The sequence below is a fragment of the Pinus tabuliformis genome, chromosome 3_2 (genome assembly GCF_031772625.1).
Source record: "Pinus tabuliformis cultivar Carrire ecotype Pingquan chromosome 3_2, CPIR1, whole genome shotgun sequence".
NCBI lineage: Eukaryota > Viridiplantae > Streptophyta > Pinopsida > Pinales > Pinaceae > Pinus > Pinus tabuliformis.
Genome location: NC_142302.1, coordinates 63,334,832 through 63,356,904, shown reverse-complemented (window position 1 = coordinate 63,356,904; position 22,073 = coordinate 63,334,832). Strand labels below are relative to the sequence as shown.

Genomic DNA, 22,073 nt, shown 5'->3' with positions numbered 1-22,073 from the left:
TTACTATGTACTACATTGGGCATGCTAGCAATATGAATATTAATATGATGAGTTCTTTGATTTTCACTATGTTTCTTAAATTCAAAAGTGTCTCTTGAATCATTTACATTTTCAAATTTTCATTTTTGAATTTGATATTCATATAATGAATTAAAATTTTAAATTGATTTTAATATTTGAAATATTTTGATTATTATATAAATTATATAATTAAAAAATATATATATTTTTTTTATTATTATATAATATTACCGCTCCCAATTAGTCATTTCCTGGAAATTTTGGGGAAACTTCTAGCCGTACTAGACACCCGTACCCAAGTTCCCAATGTTCCCAAGTTCCAGAAACTCGTGCAACATAGGTTAATTCCCAAAATTTACCATGTGTGAATGAGTATTAGGAAATGGAAAGTGTGTGCAAGAGAAAACTAAATTGTGAAAGTTAAGAATGAAAATCAATCCACCCACAAGAGTACTCCTTTTAAATGAGGAGGTGGGAAACCATGGGTTGAATCCCAAGCTCCCTCAAGCCCAAGAAGATTATTTTATTAGAGGTATTACAATGAGGATAAGGCCTTAAAAGGCTGCCCAAAAGATGAAAGAGCAATCGGAACTATAGGAGCTAAATTCTCCTTCTTGTACAATGTTAAAATTCGACAACCAAAGTAGCTAATGAGGCCTCCTCGAAATCTGAAAATTACAAGGGGAAAATCAGCCTTAAGAGGCCCACGACCTAGCTTTATGTACAACTTTCAAATGAACTCGGCCTTGCAGAGAATGAGGGACTCCAAATGCTCATGACCTCCTTGGGAAATGATCCAATCATGCGCCAATGGGTCCTGCAAACACTTGTTATGAGTTTGTAGAAAATGTCCCTCAAAAATCTGCTCCAAATGAGTTATCAAATCCTCCAAATATGGGCTGCAAAACAAGAAAAATATTAGTGGACAAAAATCAGCTAGATGAAGTGTATATGTACAATTATAATTTACAAAGGACTAAGCTAAAGAGTGTGAGTAAACTCTCCTCTCTGATTAGCCATTTTAAGCTCTTAGATAGCAAATGAAAGCAATTGGAGTACAATGTTTAATAAAAATTATTTAAATTTAAAAGTTCTTGACTTGTGTACAAGCTATGTCCCGAAACCCCTACAAAACCGCTTTGTAAAATAAAATTATGAAGTCTCAAAGAACAAATGAGAGCTCCTTGAGAATGTATCAAGAGTGAGTTGGTCTCTCCAAAGACTTTCCCTCACGTTTGATTCTTTGATCCCAACAAGATGTTCCCTCTACAAAACTTCAATCAAGAATTAGTTCGATATAGATTTAGCAATAAACAATGATAAGAAACTCTAGATATTTATTTGAAACCAATTAGAGCATTCTATACCTAGGTCATACTTCTAAATCAAATGTTAATGAAAGATAGCTCTACATTAACAAATCTACAAGAGCATATAGAAACAAATTAGATCAAAGCATGAGTAAAAAGAATTATACTAATACCAATGATCAATAATTCATCACACTCCAAAAGGAAGAACGCCTCATGAATGAAACTCCAAAGTCTTATTGATATTTCTAAAAATGTACAAGGCAAAATCGTTTCCGCAAGCACAATAGCTAGCAACAATCATTACATAGTGAGAGCCCATAGCTCTATTATATAGAAACTTGGGATCCAATCCCAAGGCAGATGATGACAATCCCAATGCTCCCCTTCATGCAAATTCGAATTTCCCAAATGGCAATTTGATTTCTTCCTTAGAGGCCCACGCAATCCTTGATGAGGGAGCTCGAATTAGATGAGAGGACATGTGGGAGAATAAAGTGGAGTGGTAGGAAACCACTCTCCACCTTACTCAAGTAAACTCTAATCTGATCTCAAGTCAACTCATGATATCTCCTTGAAGCTCAAGTTAATTTCCTCAAATCGTGGATCTTGTCACTGGAACTCGTTGTCTTCTCCACAAAAAAATCAATTTGTTTGAATTGTGGCTTATGTGGAGTCCACGTCACTTGGTAACTCAACTTTGACTTTTAGATGAATTTCCACCTCCTTTCCACATCATTTGAGCATGTGGATATTTATTTTTCTCCATTTATTTAATTGTTGGGCTAAATTATTGCCACATTTTCCACAAAACTTAGGAAAAGTGGGTTTAGAGGGTCTAAAACTTATCTTTTACCCCTCGATGTGTCATAGTAAAAATTTGTCAGTGAGAGTTGTAATTTTGAGCACACATACCCCATACAACTTCTCTAAACATCACTTCTTACATTTTACATTCATACTTTATTCAAATTTCCGCCTTGCGAGAAATTTAAAATAAAATTAAAATTTAAAAAAAAAACCCTAGACCTAATCAAATTCCATGAAATTTTACGAGTGATTTAGTATGGTAATACGCAATGACACTAGACACTAGAATTCACCCAAGGCCTCGTCATCAAGCCGCACTCTGGCTTTAGGGTTATGCTTGGAGCATAAAAACTCAATTAATTATTAAGTCTCCATAAGCACCTAATAATTAATCAAGTGAAAAAAACCTCCCAGAGTAAACTCACTTGATGACAAAGTCTCAAGTTACCTAGGCATGTTACATGACTCAACTCATCATACTAGCATCACTTTACATCATCCCCATAGGGCTTGTGGAATCTGAGTACAACAGAAGAAGATGAAAAGAAGTAGAGTTGAAAAACTCTAATAATATAGTGAACTTTGATGGTACATGAAGCCTCTAATACATCCTCGAGCATGGAGTCTTAAAAAAAAAATTGGGTACACTTTAGTGGTCAACACTTAGTACTAATCATATTCTTGAATAATGAATCATGAATTTAAATCTACGTGGATTTTAAAATAATGAATGATGAACTTAAATCAATGTATACAATATTTTACTATTTCTATTTCATTGAATCATTTATGATGTATGAATCAATGTATTTCATTATTGACTTTGAATTTGAATTTTATATATATATGATTCCAAAAACCCCTTAATTTCCCTAAATGTAATGTTCCCAAGTAATTAATCGCTTAAGGGATGAACTAGCTTATCGATCCCCACAAGCTATAGTCCTCCATAAAGGGGAAAAACCCCAAATTTCCCTCTGTTGGGCAAGTTTTGGGGCAGTTGGGCGAAAAAACCCAAAGTTGGGGCTTGGAGTAAAGTTTACTCAATCAATTAAGAAAAGAGAGTCCCTCAAAGAAATCTATAAATTCAAAAAGATTGGATTCATTTGAAGCATCATTGGATTGGATCATATATCTCTGGTTTTTTTCTTGAGCCTAAGGCTTTGAGGGTTTTAAGACCCCTTCCCCTCTATCAATTTCGGTGGTGAAATATTCCACCCTAGTTGGTAAAATCTTTTCTCTTCTAATTTTACTTATTCTGGGGAGGAAACTATCTTTTGAATGAAATTGAATAACACAGCTGAAGTCTGAAGGCAAGAACTAGGTCAATTTAAGACAATAGATTGCTTGTGAGCAAAGATCGAAGGGTCTCTACAATTTTTAGATGAAGTACCGAGGATTATCTCTAAGGCAGGCCTAGTGCGAGGATTTTTCTTGAAACATATCAGTGTCATTACTAAGACATCCGAAGATAGCATATCAAAGAGTCCTGGAGGTCAAACCATCATGCGATTTTACCTTAAGAATGTGAAAATTTTATCACTACAGCAATTGATTTACTTTTCCTACTTATTTCACCATAAGTTATTCATGAAATTACTTCAATAAACATTAGAATAAATACTGTTGCAAATATCACACCGTAATACAAAAATAAACATATGCACAAGAATCAACACATTGACACAGTTAATTTGGACTAATGTCCACACAAAAACCCAATGTGGGAAAACCAGTGCAGCAAGGGAGGATTTTATTATTCAGAAATTTTCTAGTACAACAAGGTGCTAAACTGGCTTATCCACACATAGACAAATTTTCCAACACTTCTTATGAACCCAATGTCAGCCCTACTGACCTCTACGTGACCTGAAACCCTCTGCGTCAGCCTGTTGAGACTCTGCGCAGCCTCTCTGGCCTTCTGCATCACTCATGCAGCCTCTGCATGGATGACGCATGCCCTGTTGGCTCTGCACAGTCTCTTTTGCCTTTGCGTGGCTTCCTCTGGCCCTGTGTCTACCTTTTCTGCCTCTGTGCTGATCTCACGTCTCTCTGTTCTATACTTGTTGCCTCCTTACTGCTCTCCAGACCACTGGTTCAATTTTTCAGCTAACCCCGCTTTAGAAATTGAACTGACTGGTCTCCCTCGGTGTATTCTCCAAGTGACCCTCAAGCCTCCTCTTATACTTTTCTTGTTGACGAATCAACGGCTGAGATTAAGTCCCTAATCAATGGCTAAGATTAGATCTAGCTTGATCCATGACTTTTGAACCATTAATACACATGAATATTTTATTTTCCCTAAGTATAGACTTAGGGACTCCATTAAAAATATTAATTACTTTAATACCTCGCAAATTTTTTAGAATCTGCCCAAACCCTTTTTGGGTATTGGAGATCTCATGTGCTTTAGCCTCTCCACCAATTTTCGTGGCTAGAGCACATCCGATGCTACCCCAAATCAACACTCCCTCTTAGCAAGGACTGTGCTCTAGTAATACTCCTCACTGAGTATCACCCTGATCATCCGGCATCGGTCCCTATGCTAATGCTAAGCCTCCCTGCCCAACATCCTTTGCACTGTTGCATCCTATACTGCTGCCCATGACTCTGCTATTACCACTATTGCATCTGTACAACAACTCCCTCTGCATCCGTGTTGTTGCTGGTCCTTTCTCCCAACACTGCATCCACACTGCAACTCCCTCTGCATCTGTGTTGTTGCTGGTCCTTTCTCCCAACACTGCATCTGCACTGCAACTCCCTCTTCATTCGTGCTGCTAACACACTCATTTCTACTTCTGAAAGGGGTTCTTTACCATCCCCATCTTTTCCCTGAAGTAGTCAAATTATGACTTTCCAAGGGCCTTGGTGAGGATATCTGCCACCTGTTCTCCTGTAGGAGTGTAGCTCAACTGTACAGCTCCTCATTGGACACAGTCTCCGACAAAGTGACACCGGATATCAATATGCTTCGACCTATCATGAAACACTGGATTCTCAGAGAGTTTGATGCAACTCTAGTTATCACACATGATCCTGGTTGCCTCCATATTTCTTCTGAATAGGTTCACCAGCAGTTTTCTAAGCCATATGGCCTCACACGAAACTGTGCTTGCTGCAATATATTCTGCCTCAGATGAGCTCAGAGCCACGAACTTCTATTTCCTACTGCACCAAGAGGTCATTCTTGATCCAATGTTGAAACAGTACCTAGAGGTACTTTTCCGATCCACTGAACTTCCTGCCCAATCTGCATCAGTAAATCCACTCAACCTAATATCCTTCCCCTTGGTGTATAAGAGCCCATAATCAATTGTTCCCTGTAAATACCTGAGAACGTGTTTGGATGTTGCCCAGTGTGCCCTCTTTGGTTCCACCATGCACTGATTGAGGGTGTTGACAACATAGCAAATATCTGGCCTGGTATTAACCAGATACATCAGGGACCCTATGAGCAGCCAATATAGGGTGGGATCAATATCCTTGTCTTTTGATGCATCAATCTTCTTCCAGTTGGTGATCATTGGCGTAGCCATAGGTCTACAGTCTGCCATCCCGAACCTTTTCAAGATTTCTGTAGCATACCTCCCTTGTCCAAGGAAGATTTCTCCTTTATGTTGCCAAACTTCCAACCCTAGGAAGTAGTGCATTCGTCCCAAATCCTTCATATCGAACTCTGTGGCTAGATTCTTCTTGCAATCCTCAATGAGTCTGGATGATCCTGTCAGAAAAAAATCATCGACATATAATACTAAGATAAGTGGCTCGTTCTCTACGACCAGATAGTAGAGATTCGAATCCGCATCACTCTTGACAAACCTCATCTTCTGCAAGTAGCCATCTATTTGACCATACCACGCTCTCAGTGCCTGCTTCAGCCCATATAAAGCTTTCTTCAATCTGCATACATGGGACTTCTTCTCATGAGTTTCAAAGCCCTCTGTTTGTTCAATGTATACATCTTCTTCTATTACCCCGTTCAGAAATGTCGTCTTGACATCCATATAATGGATCTCCTATCCCATCTGGGCTGCAAGAGATATCATTGTCCTAATAGATGTATACCTGGCTACCGAGGCGAAGCTTTCCTCGTAGTCAATCCCTTCCTTTTGAGCATACCCCTTAGCCACAAACCTGGCCTTGTATTTCTCAACACTGCCATCCGTAGCATATTTGATCTTGTAGATCCATCTTGAACCTACCACAGATCTGTCTTGAGGCCTTGACACCACCTCCCAAACATCGTTCACCATTATGGAGTTATACTCCTCTACCATCGCATCTAGCCAACCCTGATGCTGAGCTGCCTCCTTGAAACTGGCAAGCTCTCCATCCTGAGCTACTAACCCATGATATCTGTCTGGCTGTTTTCACTCCCTCTTACTGTTCCTTGGCTCATCGATGAAGTTCTTTGCATCACGCAGAATCTGACGAAGTTCCCTACTAGTTCTTCCTCTGCCAGCAGGTGCTTCTGTTCGCTCCTCATCCTGAGAATCTTCCTGACCTGAGGAAGAATTCTTCACTTCCGTTGGTTGAAGAGGCATGACCAACGAATCCTCTTTCGACTGCTCCTCGGAAGGCATTTAGCGAGATCTTCTGAAAGCTCTATCCTCGATGAACTTTACATCTCATCGTATTATTACCTTCCTGCTCCATAGAAGATAGATTTTGTATGCCTTAACATTCTTGCTATATCCCACCTGATATCCCTTTCCTGCAGTCTAATCCAGCTTCTTCCTCTTTTCTTCGGGTATGCGGCAATATGCTAAACTCCCAAATATCCTGAAATGACTGACTTCAAGCATCTTCCCAGTGAAGACTTTCTCTGGAGTAATCTTGCCCAATGCCCGATGAGGAGTCTTGTTCTAAACGTAGACAACTGTGTTGCATGCTTTCGCCCACAGGAATTTTGGCATATCCTGATCATACAACATGGCCCTAGTTACTTCTACAATAGTCCTATTTTTCCTTTCTGCCACCCCATTCTACTCCAAATTGTAGGGAGTTGTCCACTCTCTTCTAATGCCCTCCTTAGCGCAATAATCAGTGAAGTCCTTATCGACATACTCTCCACCATTACCTGAACACAAGACTTTTATCTTCTTCCCAGTCAGATTCTCCACCAGAGCCTTGAACTCCTTGAATCGACAGAAAACCTCATCCTTGGTTTTCAGAAAATAGATCCAAGTTTTCCTCGAGTGGTCATCAATGAAGGTAAGGAAATACTCGGCACCGCTGAGAGCTTTGACGGACATAGGTCCGCAGATATCTGAGTGTATCAATCCTAGTACACTCTTGGCCCTGTGTTTGCTCCTAGGAAATGTCGCCTTGGCATACTTTCCTAGAGCACATCCCCTGCATACATCATCTCGTTCCGTACTCAGATCCGAAACTCCTGTTACAGTGCTCTTGAGAATTCTCAGAGCTCCATGGTGCAAGTGACCCATCCTTCTGTGCCATAGTTCGTTCAAGTCCTTGTCCCCATGACTGCCTATTAGTGCCATTGGTGATTCTAGTTGTAATCTATACAACCGATTACTTTTGATCTCAATCTGCACTTTATTTTTCCAGCTTGGGTGTTTGACGTATACCTTTTCCTTGATGAAGTAGACGTCATAGCCCTTGCCTTGTAGTTGTGACACGGAAAGTAAGTTCATCCCCAATCCTGGTACATGCAGCACATTTGTGGCACGGAACCGCTCTCCCGATTCTGTCTGAAAAACTATGGTACCCTTTCCTACTAGAGTACACTTTGCCTTGTTCCCAATGGTGATCTGAAAGTTCATTTTCTCTTCTCAATATTTTGAGAAACACTCCCTGATTCCCGTCATATGCCACGAGGCTCCATTGTCTATATACCATACGTTTGATGATGCAGCACTAGTCATGCACGCCACTCCTTCTTCCAGCCTAGAAGCCAACATAGAGAAATCGAAATCTCTTTCTCTTGTGCAATCTTCTCAAAATATATGTGAGTCCCTTGAGGTGGATGCCTCTGCATCATGGTTTCGACCCATAACTGATTTTCCCTTTCTGTCTCTGATTACTTGCTCTAATACCATGTGAAAATTCTATCACTGCAGCAACTGATTTACTTTTCCTACTTATTTCACCATAAGTTATTCATGAAATTACTTCAATAAACATTAAAATAAATATTGTTGCAGATATCACATCGTAATACAGAAACAAACATATGCACAAGAATCAACACATTGACACAATTATTTTGGACTAATGTCCCCAGAAAAACCCAATGTGGGAAAACCAATGCAGCAAGGGAGGATTTTATTATTCAACAATTTTCTAGTACAACAGGGTGCCAAACTAGCTTACCCACAGATAGACAAATTTTCTAGCACTTCTTCTGAACCCAGCATCAACCCTACTGACCTCTGCGTGACCTGAAACCCTCTGCGTCAACTTGTTGAGACTTTGCGCAACCTCTTTGGCCTTCTGCGTCACTCCTGCAGCCTCTGCGTGGATGACGCAGTCTATGCTGCCTCTGCTTGGCTTCCTCTGGCCCTATGTCTGCCTTTTCTGCGTCTGTGCTGATCTCTCGTCTCTTTGTTTCGTACTTGCTACCTCCTAACGCTCTCCAAACCACTAGTTCAATTTCTCAGCTAACCCCACTCCAGAAATTGAACTGACTGGTCTCCCTCGATGTATTCTCGAAGTGACTCTCAAGCATCCTCTTATACTTTTCTCGTTAACGAATCAATGGCCGAGATTAAGTCCATAATCAACGGCTAAGATTAGATCTGGTTTGATCCATGACTTTTGGACCATTAATACACATTAATATTTTATTTTCCCTAAGTTTAGACTTAGGGACTCCATTAAAAATATTAATTATTTTAATATCTCCCAAACTGTTTAGAATATGCCCAAACCCTTTTTGGGTATTGGAGATCTCAAGTGCTTTAGCCTCTCCACCAATTTTCGTGGCTAGAGCACATCCGACGCTACCCCAAATCAACAAAGAAAAGGACAAATCATTTGTAGTAGGACGAGACAATTCCTGAGGTTGGTCGTCACCCAATTTGTATTAAATACAGAGGGTTCGACTAAGGTAGTCGAGACCACCTATAGCTGCAAATTGCAGTGTGAGGCATCCCAAGTTAATTTGAGGTCAACATACGACTCCATCTAAAGCTCGTGATTTGAAAACCTCTAAGGCACAAAGAAAAGAACATAGTTTACTACAATAGCCGGGATCTTCCGTTGTTGTGAAACAAAGTCTGACTCCGACGAAGGCAGGTAGCCGAATCCACTGACACGAGAAACATATATTCAAGGGTTGATCTTGTGGAATTCTGAAGCAGATCGGGACATTTTCTGAAGGTGACCAATAGCAGTCGTTACTCTTGTGAAAAATACAAAGAAATTGAGGTCTGACGTTGTGAATAAATAAATTGGCTCTAGTATCAAAACATGGGAATTACCTAAGTAAATACGAGGTCAAAAGTGGCAATTAACCCAAAGGAGTTTCCAAAGACAGTTTGAGGGTGGAAACGAGTGCATCTGGGCTTTCTTCCAGAAGTCGCATAGGATCTACAAATATGCAGAATAACCTAGAGTAATTTCAAATTTGTGGTTAGGATTTCTTGCACTATCGGATTTGCTATGATTAATTTGGAATTATAATATTTGAATTTAGATTAATTGTTTATGGATCTGTTGGTTTGTTAAATTATAATGTTTGGTCTTATTAAGTTGTTGAGAAAATCAATATTTTTTATTGAAGGTTATGATATTTGTGTTGAATAAATGGTGGTACCAGAAGAAATTTTATTGAAAACCCTAGTTGCCTAAAGAAAACCTAGGGGAAAATTACCCTAGCATGTTACAGCCCTGTTTTATTACAGTGGTATCATAGCCACAGTTATTTTAGTTGTAGAAACTAGGTAGGGCATCCAGTTCTGTTGCTCAGGAATCTATACATGAGTATCGGGATAATTTTTGTCTCACAAAGCTGAAATTTTATATTATTGATTACACAGTGTTCATTATATCATTCAAAGGCGACTTGACTATTCAAAGAATATATTGAATTTGAGCACTGTATTGAAACAAAACAAAAAAAATCTGTAAACCCTAGACCAAATTGCCCTAGTCTACTACAGTGGTATAAGAGCAGAAGTTCTGCCAGCCTGGATGCTATTTGAAAAATTGAAAAATGGAACCACTGGAAGCAAATTTTTGGGAGAATTATGCAGAGTTTTCGGGGAAGCAAGCAAAATCTTGAAGGACATTGGAAAACAACGCGAAGAAACTATGAAGAAATTGCAATACTGGAACAACGTGGCTTTTACAAAATTAGAGGAGTTGGACACACAACAGAAAGCAGATTTAAGGAAATGGAACAACTTTTGGAAAGGCAAAACTAATGATAAGCCCAAGAATGTAAAACAGAGTATTAAAACCTCCTCTGATAACATGATGACAAATCCTCCATCTACTGGGTTTCACCTTGAACACAACCCAACGACAAGGGAATGCTCCCATGTTTGGTCATGGCTCTACAAGAAGAAGACAAGTGGTCACAATGATCTAGTAAAAGAAAAAGGAAAGCATGATGATGATTTGCAAACACTTGCTTCAAACACTGAATATGGAGAAGGTACAGGACATGGTCAGCAAGCCTCTAGTCTACCTGCTGGAGATGGTGGCATGGCTTTTTCAGTGCCTGCATACAATCATCAACTAACGCATATGCAAAGCATTTGCTGGAACTCTCCCAGCAGGCTTGAGAACACTGGAAAATTTATGGAATTAAATGAAGAAAAACTAGAAAAAGAGGAGAAAGAATGCCCAGTGTCTACTTTCACTGGCCTTGAAGGACAGGCTTGTGAATTGTTAACTGAAGCTGGAAAAAGAGAAATAAAAGACAACGCATCAGGAAATAAAGAATATCTTCCTGAGACTACTCAGTTGGATGGCAACTTACAGGAAGCCATGCACACTCACGATAAGCATGGTATGGTGCATTGTGTTAACAATCTCTCACTAGATCTATTTCAAGAAAAAGGGAGAAAACACTTTCAAGAGAATATTCACTTAGACTTCATGAGTGGAGCTTGTTCAAGAAGAAGAAAACAAGGCAGTGTGGAAAACCTCCAACAAGGCGGTTCAGGGAGGCCTAGTAGAAGTATCAACCTTAGATGGCCAATAAGCCCGTGTATAGCAGTGGACATTGGCAAGGAACATGGGAAAGCTCCTTCTCTTCTAGAGCTATCCATTCGAAAAATCTGCGGGAGTATTGGCAGATATGACTCTTTTAATATGCTTCCTAGAGATGTGAGTCAGAATATTTTTAATGAGTTGGTTCGTACTCAAGTTCTCACAAGAACTTCACTCCAAGCATTTCAAGACTGTAATCTTCAGGATGTTTTTTTTGGAAGAATACCCTGGTGTGGAAGATAGTTGGCTTGAAATTCTTGCAACACAGGGATTGTCTCTCCTGGCGGTTGATATTTCTAGTTCAGACATGTGATAGATTTAGGACTTTCACTATTGCAAAATTGTCTAAATTTGCAGCATCTGAATCTTAACTATTGTCAACGTATTTTTGATGTTGAACTAGAACATGTCACAGGGACTCATGGTGGATTGGTGCCTCTAGAAGGACTTACAAAATTCGAAGCATTGAACATGGGATGGTGCAATTGTATAAAGAACTCAGATATCAAGTCTCTGGTTGGGTTTACAAACTTGAAGGAGCTGCAAATTTCTCGAAGTACAGTCGCTGATTCAGGCATCGTTTCCTTGAAAGGTTTAAAAAATATTTCTTTACTCAACATGGATTGTTGTCCAATGACTGTGGCATGCATGGATAAAATTTCAAGTTTTGTTGCTTTGATGTATCTCAAGTTTCAACATAAAGTCATGCCAAAAGCTTGAAGGACTTCTGAATTTAAAGTTTGTGAACATGGCCTATAACAATATTACACATGTTGGCCCAGTACATCGTAAAGGCTTGACAAACTTGGAATACTTAAATTTGGATTCCTGTAGAGTTAGAAACAAGGGAGTGGAATATTTGAGAAGGCTTACTTCTCTGATGAACTTGGATTTGTCAGGTTCTGAAGTTGGCAACAATGGACTCGAGCATTCAGTAGGCTTACGAAATTTGGGAAGTTTGAACCTGTCATTCACCGCAGTAACTGATATTGGCTTGCGAAAGCTATATGGGTTGACAACACTTAAACCTCTGAATCTGGACACACGACAAGTTACAGGCAGGGGATTGTATGCTCGTACAAGTATAGTTGGCTTGACACATCTGGATTTTTTTGAAGCCCATATTACATATTATGGCACAAATTGCTTAAGATACTCCAAGAAGCTTCAGTCATTGGAGCTGTGTGGTGGAAGTATTATAGATGCAAGGGTCAAGAATACCAAAAATCTCACTTCGATGACATCATTAAATTTATCACAAAATTTCCAACTCACTGATGGTGCCTTAGAATTTATCTCAGTAATGACTGCTCTTGTCTCATTGAATGTTTCAAATACTCATCTACAGCATGTCAGGCCATTGAAAAATTTGACCTCTTTATCTTTGCAAGCTTGCAAGATTACTTGGCCTGAGATTAAGAAGCTGCAAACAGACCTTCCGAATCTGACTGTTGTGGAAGTTTACAGTCCTCTTGAAGCAATAGTTAACAGTCCAGTTAGAGAAAGGAGGTTGTTAAATTATAGTCAAATTGGGAAGATTCTAGACCATGCTGCCACCCTAGATGAAACAGTGAATTTAAGTGTTCCTACTCTATTTGGGTTGAGTATATATAAGTTTGTTGTACAAGTCCTCATGGCAGAAATGATTCTCAAAGCTAACAGGACTCCTGATGTAGGTGGTTGCAGACCAAGGACTATTGTGATTGCATGCATTGGGTGCTTTTATGAACTTGAAAGCCAAGAATGGCAGAAAGCAATTTTTACAGTAGGTGGGGATGAAGTTAAAAAATGGTTTGTGCAGTTGCGGTGATTTTCCCTTGATAGTATCTCAGCAAGTGGCAGTGGTAGTACACTTCAGCAGCAGGAAATCAATATGATCCAAGATAGGGCTTTGACTTCTCCCAAACCATCATCTGCACCTTACAGTCCACATTCAAAGTCATCTAGTTGCTTGAGAGGCAACCTTGAGCAAGCAGACACAAGAAAGTAGACAAGACATTCCCAAGAGTACTTTCCAGTGGGTACAGTACATCGATCTAGTGGACTTGTCATTGCTTGAGGACAAGCAATGTCGGGAAGGGGGGACTGTAATGTTCCCAAGTAATTAATCACTTAAGGGACAACTAGCCTATCGATACTCGTAGGTTATAGCCCTCCATAAAGGGAAAAACCCCAATTTTGAATTTTCTCTGTTGGGCAAGTTTTCAGGCAGCTGGGTGAAGAAACCCAAAGTTGGGGCTTGGAGTACGGTTTACTCAATCAAGGAAAGAGAGCCCCTCAAAGAAATCTATAAATTCAAACGGATTGGATTCATTTGAAGCATCATTGGATTGGACCATATATCTCTATTTTTTTTCTTGGGCTTGAAGCTCTAAGGGTTTTAAGACCCCTTCCCCTCTATCAATTTCAGTGGTGAAAGATTCCACCCTAGTTGGTAAAATATTTTCTCTTCTATTTTTACTTGTTTTGTGTTGAATTTCCACGACCTTGGGTCTAGGTTAGAGTCTTAAAATCACTGACGCTGCCAAACCAAGGATCTCAACCATAAATTACTTTGCACAATGGAAATATAAAGCAGTAAATCATATATGCACAAATATACACATTTTTAAACAAAATTGTAAAATCCCAATCTTCGTTATATCAAACCAAATTTGAATAATACAACAGTCTATGGTATACAAGATACAATGACAAACTTTGTTGCACTTTCTATGTCGTATCTTGTCCTGTCGGTCCTTCGCTCCCGTACTGCTCACTCGCTGCCTCTTAGTCCTTCAAATGACAACACATCAAGACTCCAGGAGGGCTACCACCTAACAATGTTGCATGTCACTTCTGTTGCAAGTACACGGGCTCATAAATCTGCTCTCTGGGTAGGCCTAATTCCCGAGCTCCAATCTGCCTTCTAGTAGCCTCTTTCGTCCATTAAAGAGCTACTCATTAGGCTGCAAACTTCACCCAATCACACACCAAACAATGTCCTTCGTGTATGCTGCTCTAGCGCTACTTTGGGTAGCCAACACACTGCTCTCCAATCAAATCAATGGCACCCAATCCAATCACTGTCGATTCTGCTCCTAGGAAGACTCTTCACCTCCTTGGAAAGTCCTCCACACGGCACCAACAAGCTACTAGAAAAACTGCTCCAAAAGAAGTCCAATCTTTGACTCAATGCAAGACACAAATGTTGCTCCAAGTCTGTAGTACTGTTGTCCCTGGTTAGGGCATTGGCACATTGCAACAACCCTTACTTCTCCACCCAAACAACCCTTAATTAACTGCGACCTAGTCAAGGGAGTATGCCCTGATTTCGTGTTGTTGTTTTGGGCTTATACCACCCTCAAACAGTCCAGCGTAGGCACCTTTCTGAGTTGGTATGGCCTGCGACCTACCACAGCTATCCTCTTGTACTAAGGTAAGGCCCACACAAAAACAGAGCTACCACACCTTAAAGTTGCCCCACAGACCTGCGTTGACTTCTGTTGAAACTCGGCCCTCAAGCCAGCTCCTCGGCCCTCTAACACCAGCTCGAATACCCTTCAACGAGCCCTAAAACAGTCCCCAACTACCTCATTGTCCTTGCCTCTTTGCTGCGTCCTCAAAGAACCCTCTGCCTCCTTGACCGAGTTCTTCTTCACCTTCAACGAGTTATTGTATTGCACTTTTGGATGCCTAAATGACATTTCTTCACCCTTTATTTATATCCAATAAAGGGGTTCCAACAAATAGATGAAGAGACACATCTATTGGTTAATTTTTACATCAAGCCTACATGACTTGAAAACCAATAATTAATTTGTCAACTTCAAAAATTCATTTCTCCACTTCTACAACTCGAAATTCGACGATTCTCGAAGCGTTGGATTCTCCTTTCTGCCCTCTATCATCTCATGCCATCACATGTAGAAATGTGCCTCCGGAATTGCCCCAAACACAATTGGGTGCAAAACCCCATACTTGGGTTCCAAGCCCACAAGTGACCCTTGTGGTGCTTTTCCCTCCAAACCCTGAACCCTAGGGCTTGGAGTACCTCCCAAGCTACACAAATCAACACTCCCTCTTAGCGAGGGAGGTACTTCCAAGACTAGGAAGTAACTCGTCATCGTCATCACTACTCGCAACACTTGCCCAACTCCTGGCGCTCACAATCGCAGCAATCCCTATACGGTGAACTACGCCCTTCTCGGAAGTGTCGTTGTCACTATTGGAAGCACCCTGCTTCTTCTTATCCTGTAACATCTTCCACTCTCTCCAAGATTACTTCTTGGCAGTTGTAGGAGCACCCTTGCTCCCCACTAACCACACACTCTTCTTGGACTGCAGAGTCTCCCTCTGAATGTGCAAGCTCTCTCTCAAACTAGACTCCTTCTTAGTCTCTAGAACCTGGGCCTTCTCGGGAAGGTGTACCTTCTTCTCGGGAACTTGCACCTGCTCCTCTAAAGCTTGCACCTGCACCTGCTCCTACTTCTCTGGAACTTGCCCCTGCCCCTGCTCCACCTGCTTCTTTCCATGATCCACAGTCTTGCCCATCAACTTGTAGAGACCATGCTCTCTAACTCCAAGTACAATCCCATCGGACTTGAAGCCTCTGAACCTGAGTCTTGCCTACCCATCCTAGAACAAGACCTCAAACCCCTTCCTCTCGATCATCGAGATGGAAATCAGGCTATACTGAGTCCTAGTACAAATAGTACAACCTGGACCCTCATCACACGTCCAATCTCCATCTTGAATGGCACAACTCCCAATCCTCGAATCTCCAACTGACTCTTGTCGCCCAACACCATGTGCAACTTTGAGTCCCATTCAGCTAGTCTCAAAAACTTCATATGACCCTATCATATGCTTTGTCGCACCACTGTCCACGTACCATCCATCCTCATTGATAGTAGTAAGTACCTTGCAAGAAGTGAGAAATCATAGCAAAGTCCTCCTCTTCCAATCTCCTGGAGAGATCATCTATCTCAGCTGAAGTGGCAACACTAGTGGCCTGCTTTCCTTTCCTCTTCTTATCATATCCATTCTTTTTCATCGGACATCTCGACAAGTAATGACCCATCTCGCCACAATTGAAACACTTGACTTTACTCAAGTCCTTCTTTTGCTTACCCTTCATTCGCGCTACAATTGCCATGTCATCATCTAAAGACTTCTTCTTTGGATGAAGATCCTCGTCTCGCAACTCTTCCTGAATGAAGTCATCCCACAGCCTATCCCAATCTGGTAGCTTCTCCATGGCAACGATCCCTTTGATGAAGCGGTTCCAATCCTCAGTGAACCCTTTCAAGGCAATCCTTACCATATCTCCATCTGAGGTAGACACACCGATGGCAACAAGCTCATCTTTGACCTGAGACAATCTCGTCAGATACGAGGTCACGCTTTCACCCTTTATCATCTTGGTGGACTTCAACTTATCCTCCAATACCAGTACCCAATTCTCATTCTTATTCTGGAACAAATTCTGAAGAGCCATCCACATCTCATGTGCATTGTTCTTCCCATACAAATGAGGTATTAAGGCATCCTTCACACCATCTAGGATGATCAATCTCGTCCTCGCATCCAAATCTTCATATATTTCCAGCTCCTTAGGGTCGGTTGGCTTCTTGATCTCTTTCTCGGCGAACTCCCAGAGCCTATTGACCTGTAAGACCAACTTGATCCTTTCCTTCCAAGGACTATAGTTGGACAACCCTTCAACTTGTCGTCATACCGAAGACCTGCCCACAACTTCAACATTGTAGTGAGCCCTTCACTTACAATGTGACCAACTCCCTCTCACGTTGTACTTTGTTGTGCACAACTCTGATTTACTTACTTCCAAAGTAGCTCAGACACGCTTTGATACCATGTTGAATTTCCACGACCTTGGGTCTAGGTTAGAATCTTAAAATCACTGACGCTACCAAACCAAGAATCTCAACCATAAACTACTTTGCACAGTGGAAATATAAAGCAGTAAATCATATATGCACAAATATACACATTTTTTAACAAATTGTACAATATTGTACAATCCCAATCTTCGTTATATTAAACCAAATCTGAATAATACAACAGTCTATGGTATACAAGATACAATGACAAACTTCGCTGCAACTTCTATGTCGTATCTTGTCCTGTCGGTCCTTCACTACCGTACTACTCACTGGCTACCCCTTAGTCCTTCAAAGGAAAACACATTGAGACTCCAGGAGGGTTGCCACCTAACAATCTTGCATGTCACTTTTGCTTCAAGCACACAGGCTCATAAATCTGCTCTCTGGGTAGGCCTAATTCCCGAGCTCCAATCTGCCTTCTAGTAGCCTCTTTCGTCCATCAAAGAGCTACTCATTAGGCTGCAAACTTCACCCAATCACGCACCAAACAATGTCCTTCTTGTATGCTGCTCTAGGGCTACTTTGGGTAGCCAACACACTGCCCTCCAATCAGATCAATGGCACCCAATCCAATCACTGTCAATTTTGCTCCTAGGAAGACTCTTCACCTCCTCGGAAAGTCCTCCACATGGCACCAATAGGCTGCTAGAAAAACTGATCCAAAACAAGTCAAATCTTTGACTCAATACAAGACACAAATGCTGCTCCAAGTCTGTAAACTGTTGTCCCTGGTTAGGGCATTGGCACACTGCAATAGCCCTTACTTCTCCAACCAAACAACCCTTAATTAGCAGCGGCCTAGTGAATGGAGTATGCCCTGATTTCGAGTTGTTGTTCTGGGCTTATACCACCCTCAAACAGTCCAGCGTAGGCACCCTTCTGAGTTGGTATGGCTTGCGGCCTACTACAGTTATCCTCCTGTACCTACGACCCACACAAAAACAAAGATACCACACCTTAAAGTTGCCCCACAAACCTGCGTTGACTTCTGTTGAAACTCAGCCCTCAAGCCAGCTCCTCGACCCTCTAACAGCAGCTTGGATACCCTTCAATGAGCCCTAAAACAGTCCCCAACTGCCTCTTTGTTGTGTCCTCAACAGAACCTTCTGCTCCCTTGACCGAGTTCTTCTTCACCTTCAACGAGCTCTTGTATTTCACTTTTGGATGCCTAAATGACATGTCTTCACCCTTTATTTATATCCAATGAAGGGGCTCCAATGAATAAATGAAGAGACACATCTATTGGTTAATTTTTACATCAAGCCTACATAACTTGAAAACTAATAATTAATTTTTCAACTTCAAAAATTCATTTCTCCACTTCTACAACTCGGAATTCAACGATTCTCGAATCGTTGGATTCTCCTTTCCTCCCTCTATCGTCTCATGCCATTCACATGTAGAAATGTGCCTCCGGAATTGTCCCAAACATGATTGGGTGCAAAACACCATACCTGGGTTCCAAGCCCACAAGTGACTCTTGTGGTGCTTTGCCCTCCAAACCTGAACCCTAGGGCTTGAGTACCTCCCAAGCTACACAAATCAACATTTTGGGCAGTAAACTATCTTCTGAAGGAAATCGAATAACACAGCTGAAGACTGAAGGTAAGAACCAGGCCAATTTAAGACAACAGATTGCTTGTGAGCAAAGATCGAAAGGGTTTCTACAATTTTTAGATGATGTAGCGAGGATTACCTCTGAGGCAGGCCCAATGTGAGGATTTTTCCTGAAACGTATCAGTGTCATTACTAAGACATTTGAAGGTAGCAGATCAAAGAGTCCTAGAGGTCAAACCATCATGTGATTTTATTTTAAGAAAATGGCAAATCATCTATAGTAGGCCGAGACAATTCCAAAGGTTGGACATCACCCAATCCGTATGAAATATGGAGGGTTCGAATGAGGCAGCTGATACCACCTATAGTTGCAGATTGTAGTCTGAGGCATCCCAAGTTCATTTGAGGTCAAAATCCGATTCCATCTGAAGCTCATGATTCGAAAACCTCTGAGGCGGAAAGAAAAGAACAAAGTTTACTACAATAGCCGAGATCTTTAGTTGTCGTCAAACAAAGTCTAAGCCCATCAGAGGCAAGTAGCCGAATCCACTGACGAGGGAAAGAAATATTCAGAGGTTGTTCTTGTGGAATTCTGAAGGGGATCGGGACATTTTCTGAACGTGAACAAGAGTGGTCCTTACTCTTGTGAAAAATACGAAGAAATTGAGGTCCAATGTTTTGAATAAATAAATTGGCTTCAATAACAGAACAAAGGAATTACCTAAGAAAATACAAGGTCAAAAGTGGCAACTAACCCAAAGGAGTTTCCGAGGACAGTTTGAGGGTGGAAACGAGTGCATCTGGGCATTCTTCCAGAACTCACATAGGATCTACAAATCTGCAGAATAACCTAGAGTAATTTTGGATTTGTGGTTAGGATTTCTTGCACTATTGGATTTGCTCTGATCTATTTGGAATTATAATATTTGAATCTGGATCAATTGTTTATAGATCTGTTGGTTGGTTAAATTATAATGTTTGGTCTTATTAAGTTGTTGAGAAAATCAGTATTGTTTATTGAAGCTTATGATAATTGTATTGAATAAATGGAGAAATTTTATTGAAAACCCTAGTTGCCTAAAGAAAACCTAGGGAAAAATTACCCTAGCATGTTATAGCCCTGGTTTATTACAGTGGTATCATAGCCACTGTTATTTTAGTTGTAGAAACCAGGTAGGGCATCCAGTTATGTTGCTCGGGAATCTATTCATGAGTATCTGGACCATTTCTCTCTTGCGAAGCTGAAATTTTATGTTATTGATTACACAGTGTTCGTTATATCATTGGAAGGCAATTTGATTGTTCAAAGAATATATTGAATTTGATCACTGTACTGAAAATAAAATAAAAAATCTGTAAACCCTAGAGCAAAGTGCCCTAGTCTACTACACTAAACTAAAATTTGAGAGTGCTCCTATATGTCCCCCTGTGCATCTCCCCGTTCCCACATCCCCCTGGAAACTTGATGGAGCATTGGAGTTTCCAAAAACCTGGAGTCATCCAAATACCTATCTACCAATTTAATCTACCAATGTGTTTGTGAATAGCGGCAGAATTAAAGTGTGACTTAGTCCTCAACCTTTTCCATAGAGTGTGAAAAAGGTGGCTCATAAATTCAGTGTCTCTATTACATGTTTTCGTTCTTGGCAATCCATGCAGTTTATCTGACTATTGCTAATATAGCAGCAAGTTATTCACAATTAATTGTTGAACATATAATGTGAACCATCTTTCTAACCATAAAAATGGAATCCAAACTTCACTGACTGCTCTGAAAATCCAAGTACAAAGTTCATGCTACTGTGCTCCCATATATCGTGTACCCCTATGCAGGACCTCGGCCAGCGGGTTATTGAAAGTCAAATTTTATTTCTTGCACCCGATCTGGACTACACAGTAACAGCTGACTGGCTCTTTACCATTACAAATTATTTACTATTTGCGCCTATATGGGAAATTTAAATACAGAAATATAAATCTCTATATGGGAAATTTAAATACAGAAACATAAATCTTATGCGCAGAGTAGGAACAATTATAAATCCACTAAATTTATTTATGGACAGAATGCATAAACGGAATATGAACAGTGACTTCCATTTCCAACTAGTAGCATACTCAATTTTCGTACAACCTCTCATCTCAATACACCAAATTTATTTAAAACAAGTTCAACGAATTAAATAACAGTAATGCAAAACAGAAAGAAGTTGCTTTTCTATTCAAAAAAACTTATTCTATCCAAAAAAAAAAAAAATCCATATCAACTCACTACATGGATGCAATTTACCACTTAGCCATTCGCACCAAGGGCAAACAGCCCCTGAGCCAGGGTCTGAGGTGGGGCGAAGGAACTGCCTACAAGTATCTATATTTCATCAGAACGCACCCACAATTTCGCAAGGTTCAGCCAAGATGAACAACCACCGTAACTCACCTTGTTGCAGATTCTCGCAGATTCCTCAACCAGCCCCTGAACCCCTTCTTTAGTAGCCAATGCAGCCTTGGGCAATGCCTTCTGCCAATATGCTTCCTCTAAATTCCTTCATTTCCCAGGCTAATTCTGGCAAGAATTGTCTAGGCTACTAGTCTTTCTGCTGGGAGATCTAAGACAATAGTGCAGCGGCGCAGCCTACCGAACCTATCAACCAGGGAATGCACCGGCAAGTTCTGACAATACTTGCTTTCAAAGTAAAAAAACCAACACAAACTTATAACAAGCGAATGCTTCTTTCCCCAACCTCCAAGCTCACTACAGCTACTTTGTTCTGTATCAGCACTCTAATAGTATGGCTAAATTGGTTCAACCGATAGCCGAGCCCCGACCCAAAAGACCAGAAGGGTGAAGAACATACCAAGATCAATTGTAAAATCAAGGCTTATATACCAATGATTAGCCTGCGTTTCATAGTAAAATCTAGAAGACGCTGGTAGTAAATCTAGAAGACGCTGGTGATCCGGGGAGAGAGATTATATTATCCGAAGCTTCTGTAATTTTGTATTTTTTAAATTCAGGCGGTGATTTATATTACATTAAAAGGAGTCTTTTTTATTAGAAACTACATATGAGAAAATTTTGTATCTTAAAGAAATTTAATTTTAAGATCTTAAATTTTTTACAAGAAAATAATTCCTAGGAAAAGGCCAAAATGTCTATTAATTAGATTATATGGTTAATTTTATAAAAATAATACTATATAGTTTAATTGTTTTACATTTTGGTCTTCTCCCTAATATATTTTTTGGTCAATTTTGTTTCAAATTATATAGGGATTAGTGGAAATTGTATGTTTGAGTTGTGTCT

The 22,073-nt window shown here is 40.4% G+C and overlaps 1 protein-coding gene and 1 long non-coding RNA gene across 2 annotated transcripts; one reads left to right on the top strand and one right to left on the bottom strand.

Annotated features, from left to right (window-relative positions):
* Window positions 1-520: 520 nt before the first annotated feature.
* On the bottom strand, window positions 521-21,737 carry LOC149179849 (uncharacterized). Its single transcript, XR_016257411.1, has 2 exons — window positions 21,207-21,737; window positions 521-920 (listed from the first exon to the last, which is right to left on the bottom strand). It is a non-coding gene; the product is annotated as an uncharacterized LOC149179849 (long non-coding RNA).
* Window positions 11,599-13,137, top strand: LOC149179850 (uncharacterized). Its single transcript, XM_089417951.1, has one exon. The coding sequence runs from the start codon at window positions 12,076-12,078 to the stop codon at window positions 13,135-13,137; it is 1,062 nt and encodes a 353-aa protein (XP_089274077.1). The 5' UTR covers window positions 11,599-12,075.
* Window positions 21,738-22,073: the final 336 nt, after the last annotated feature.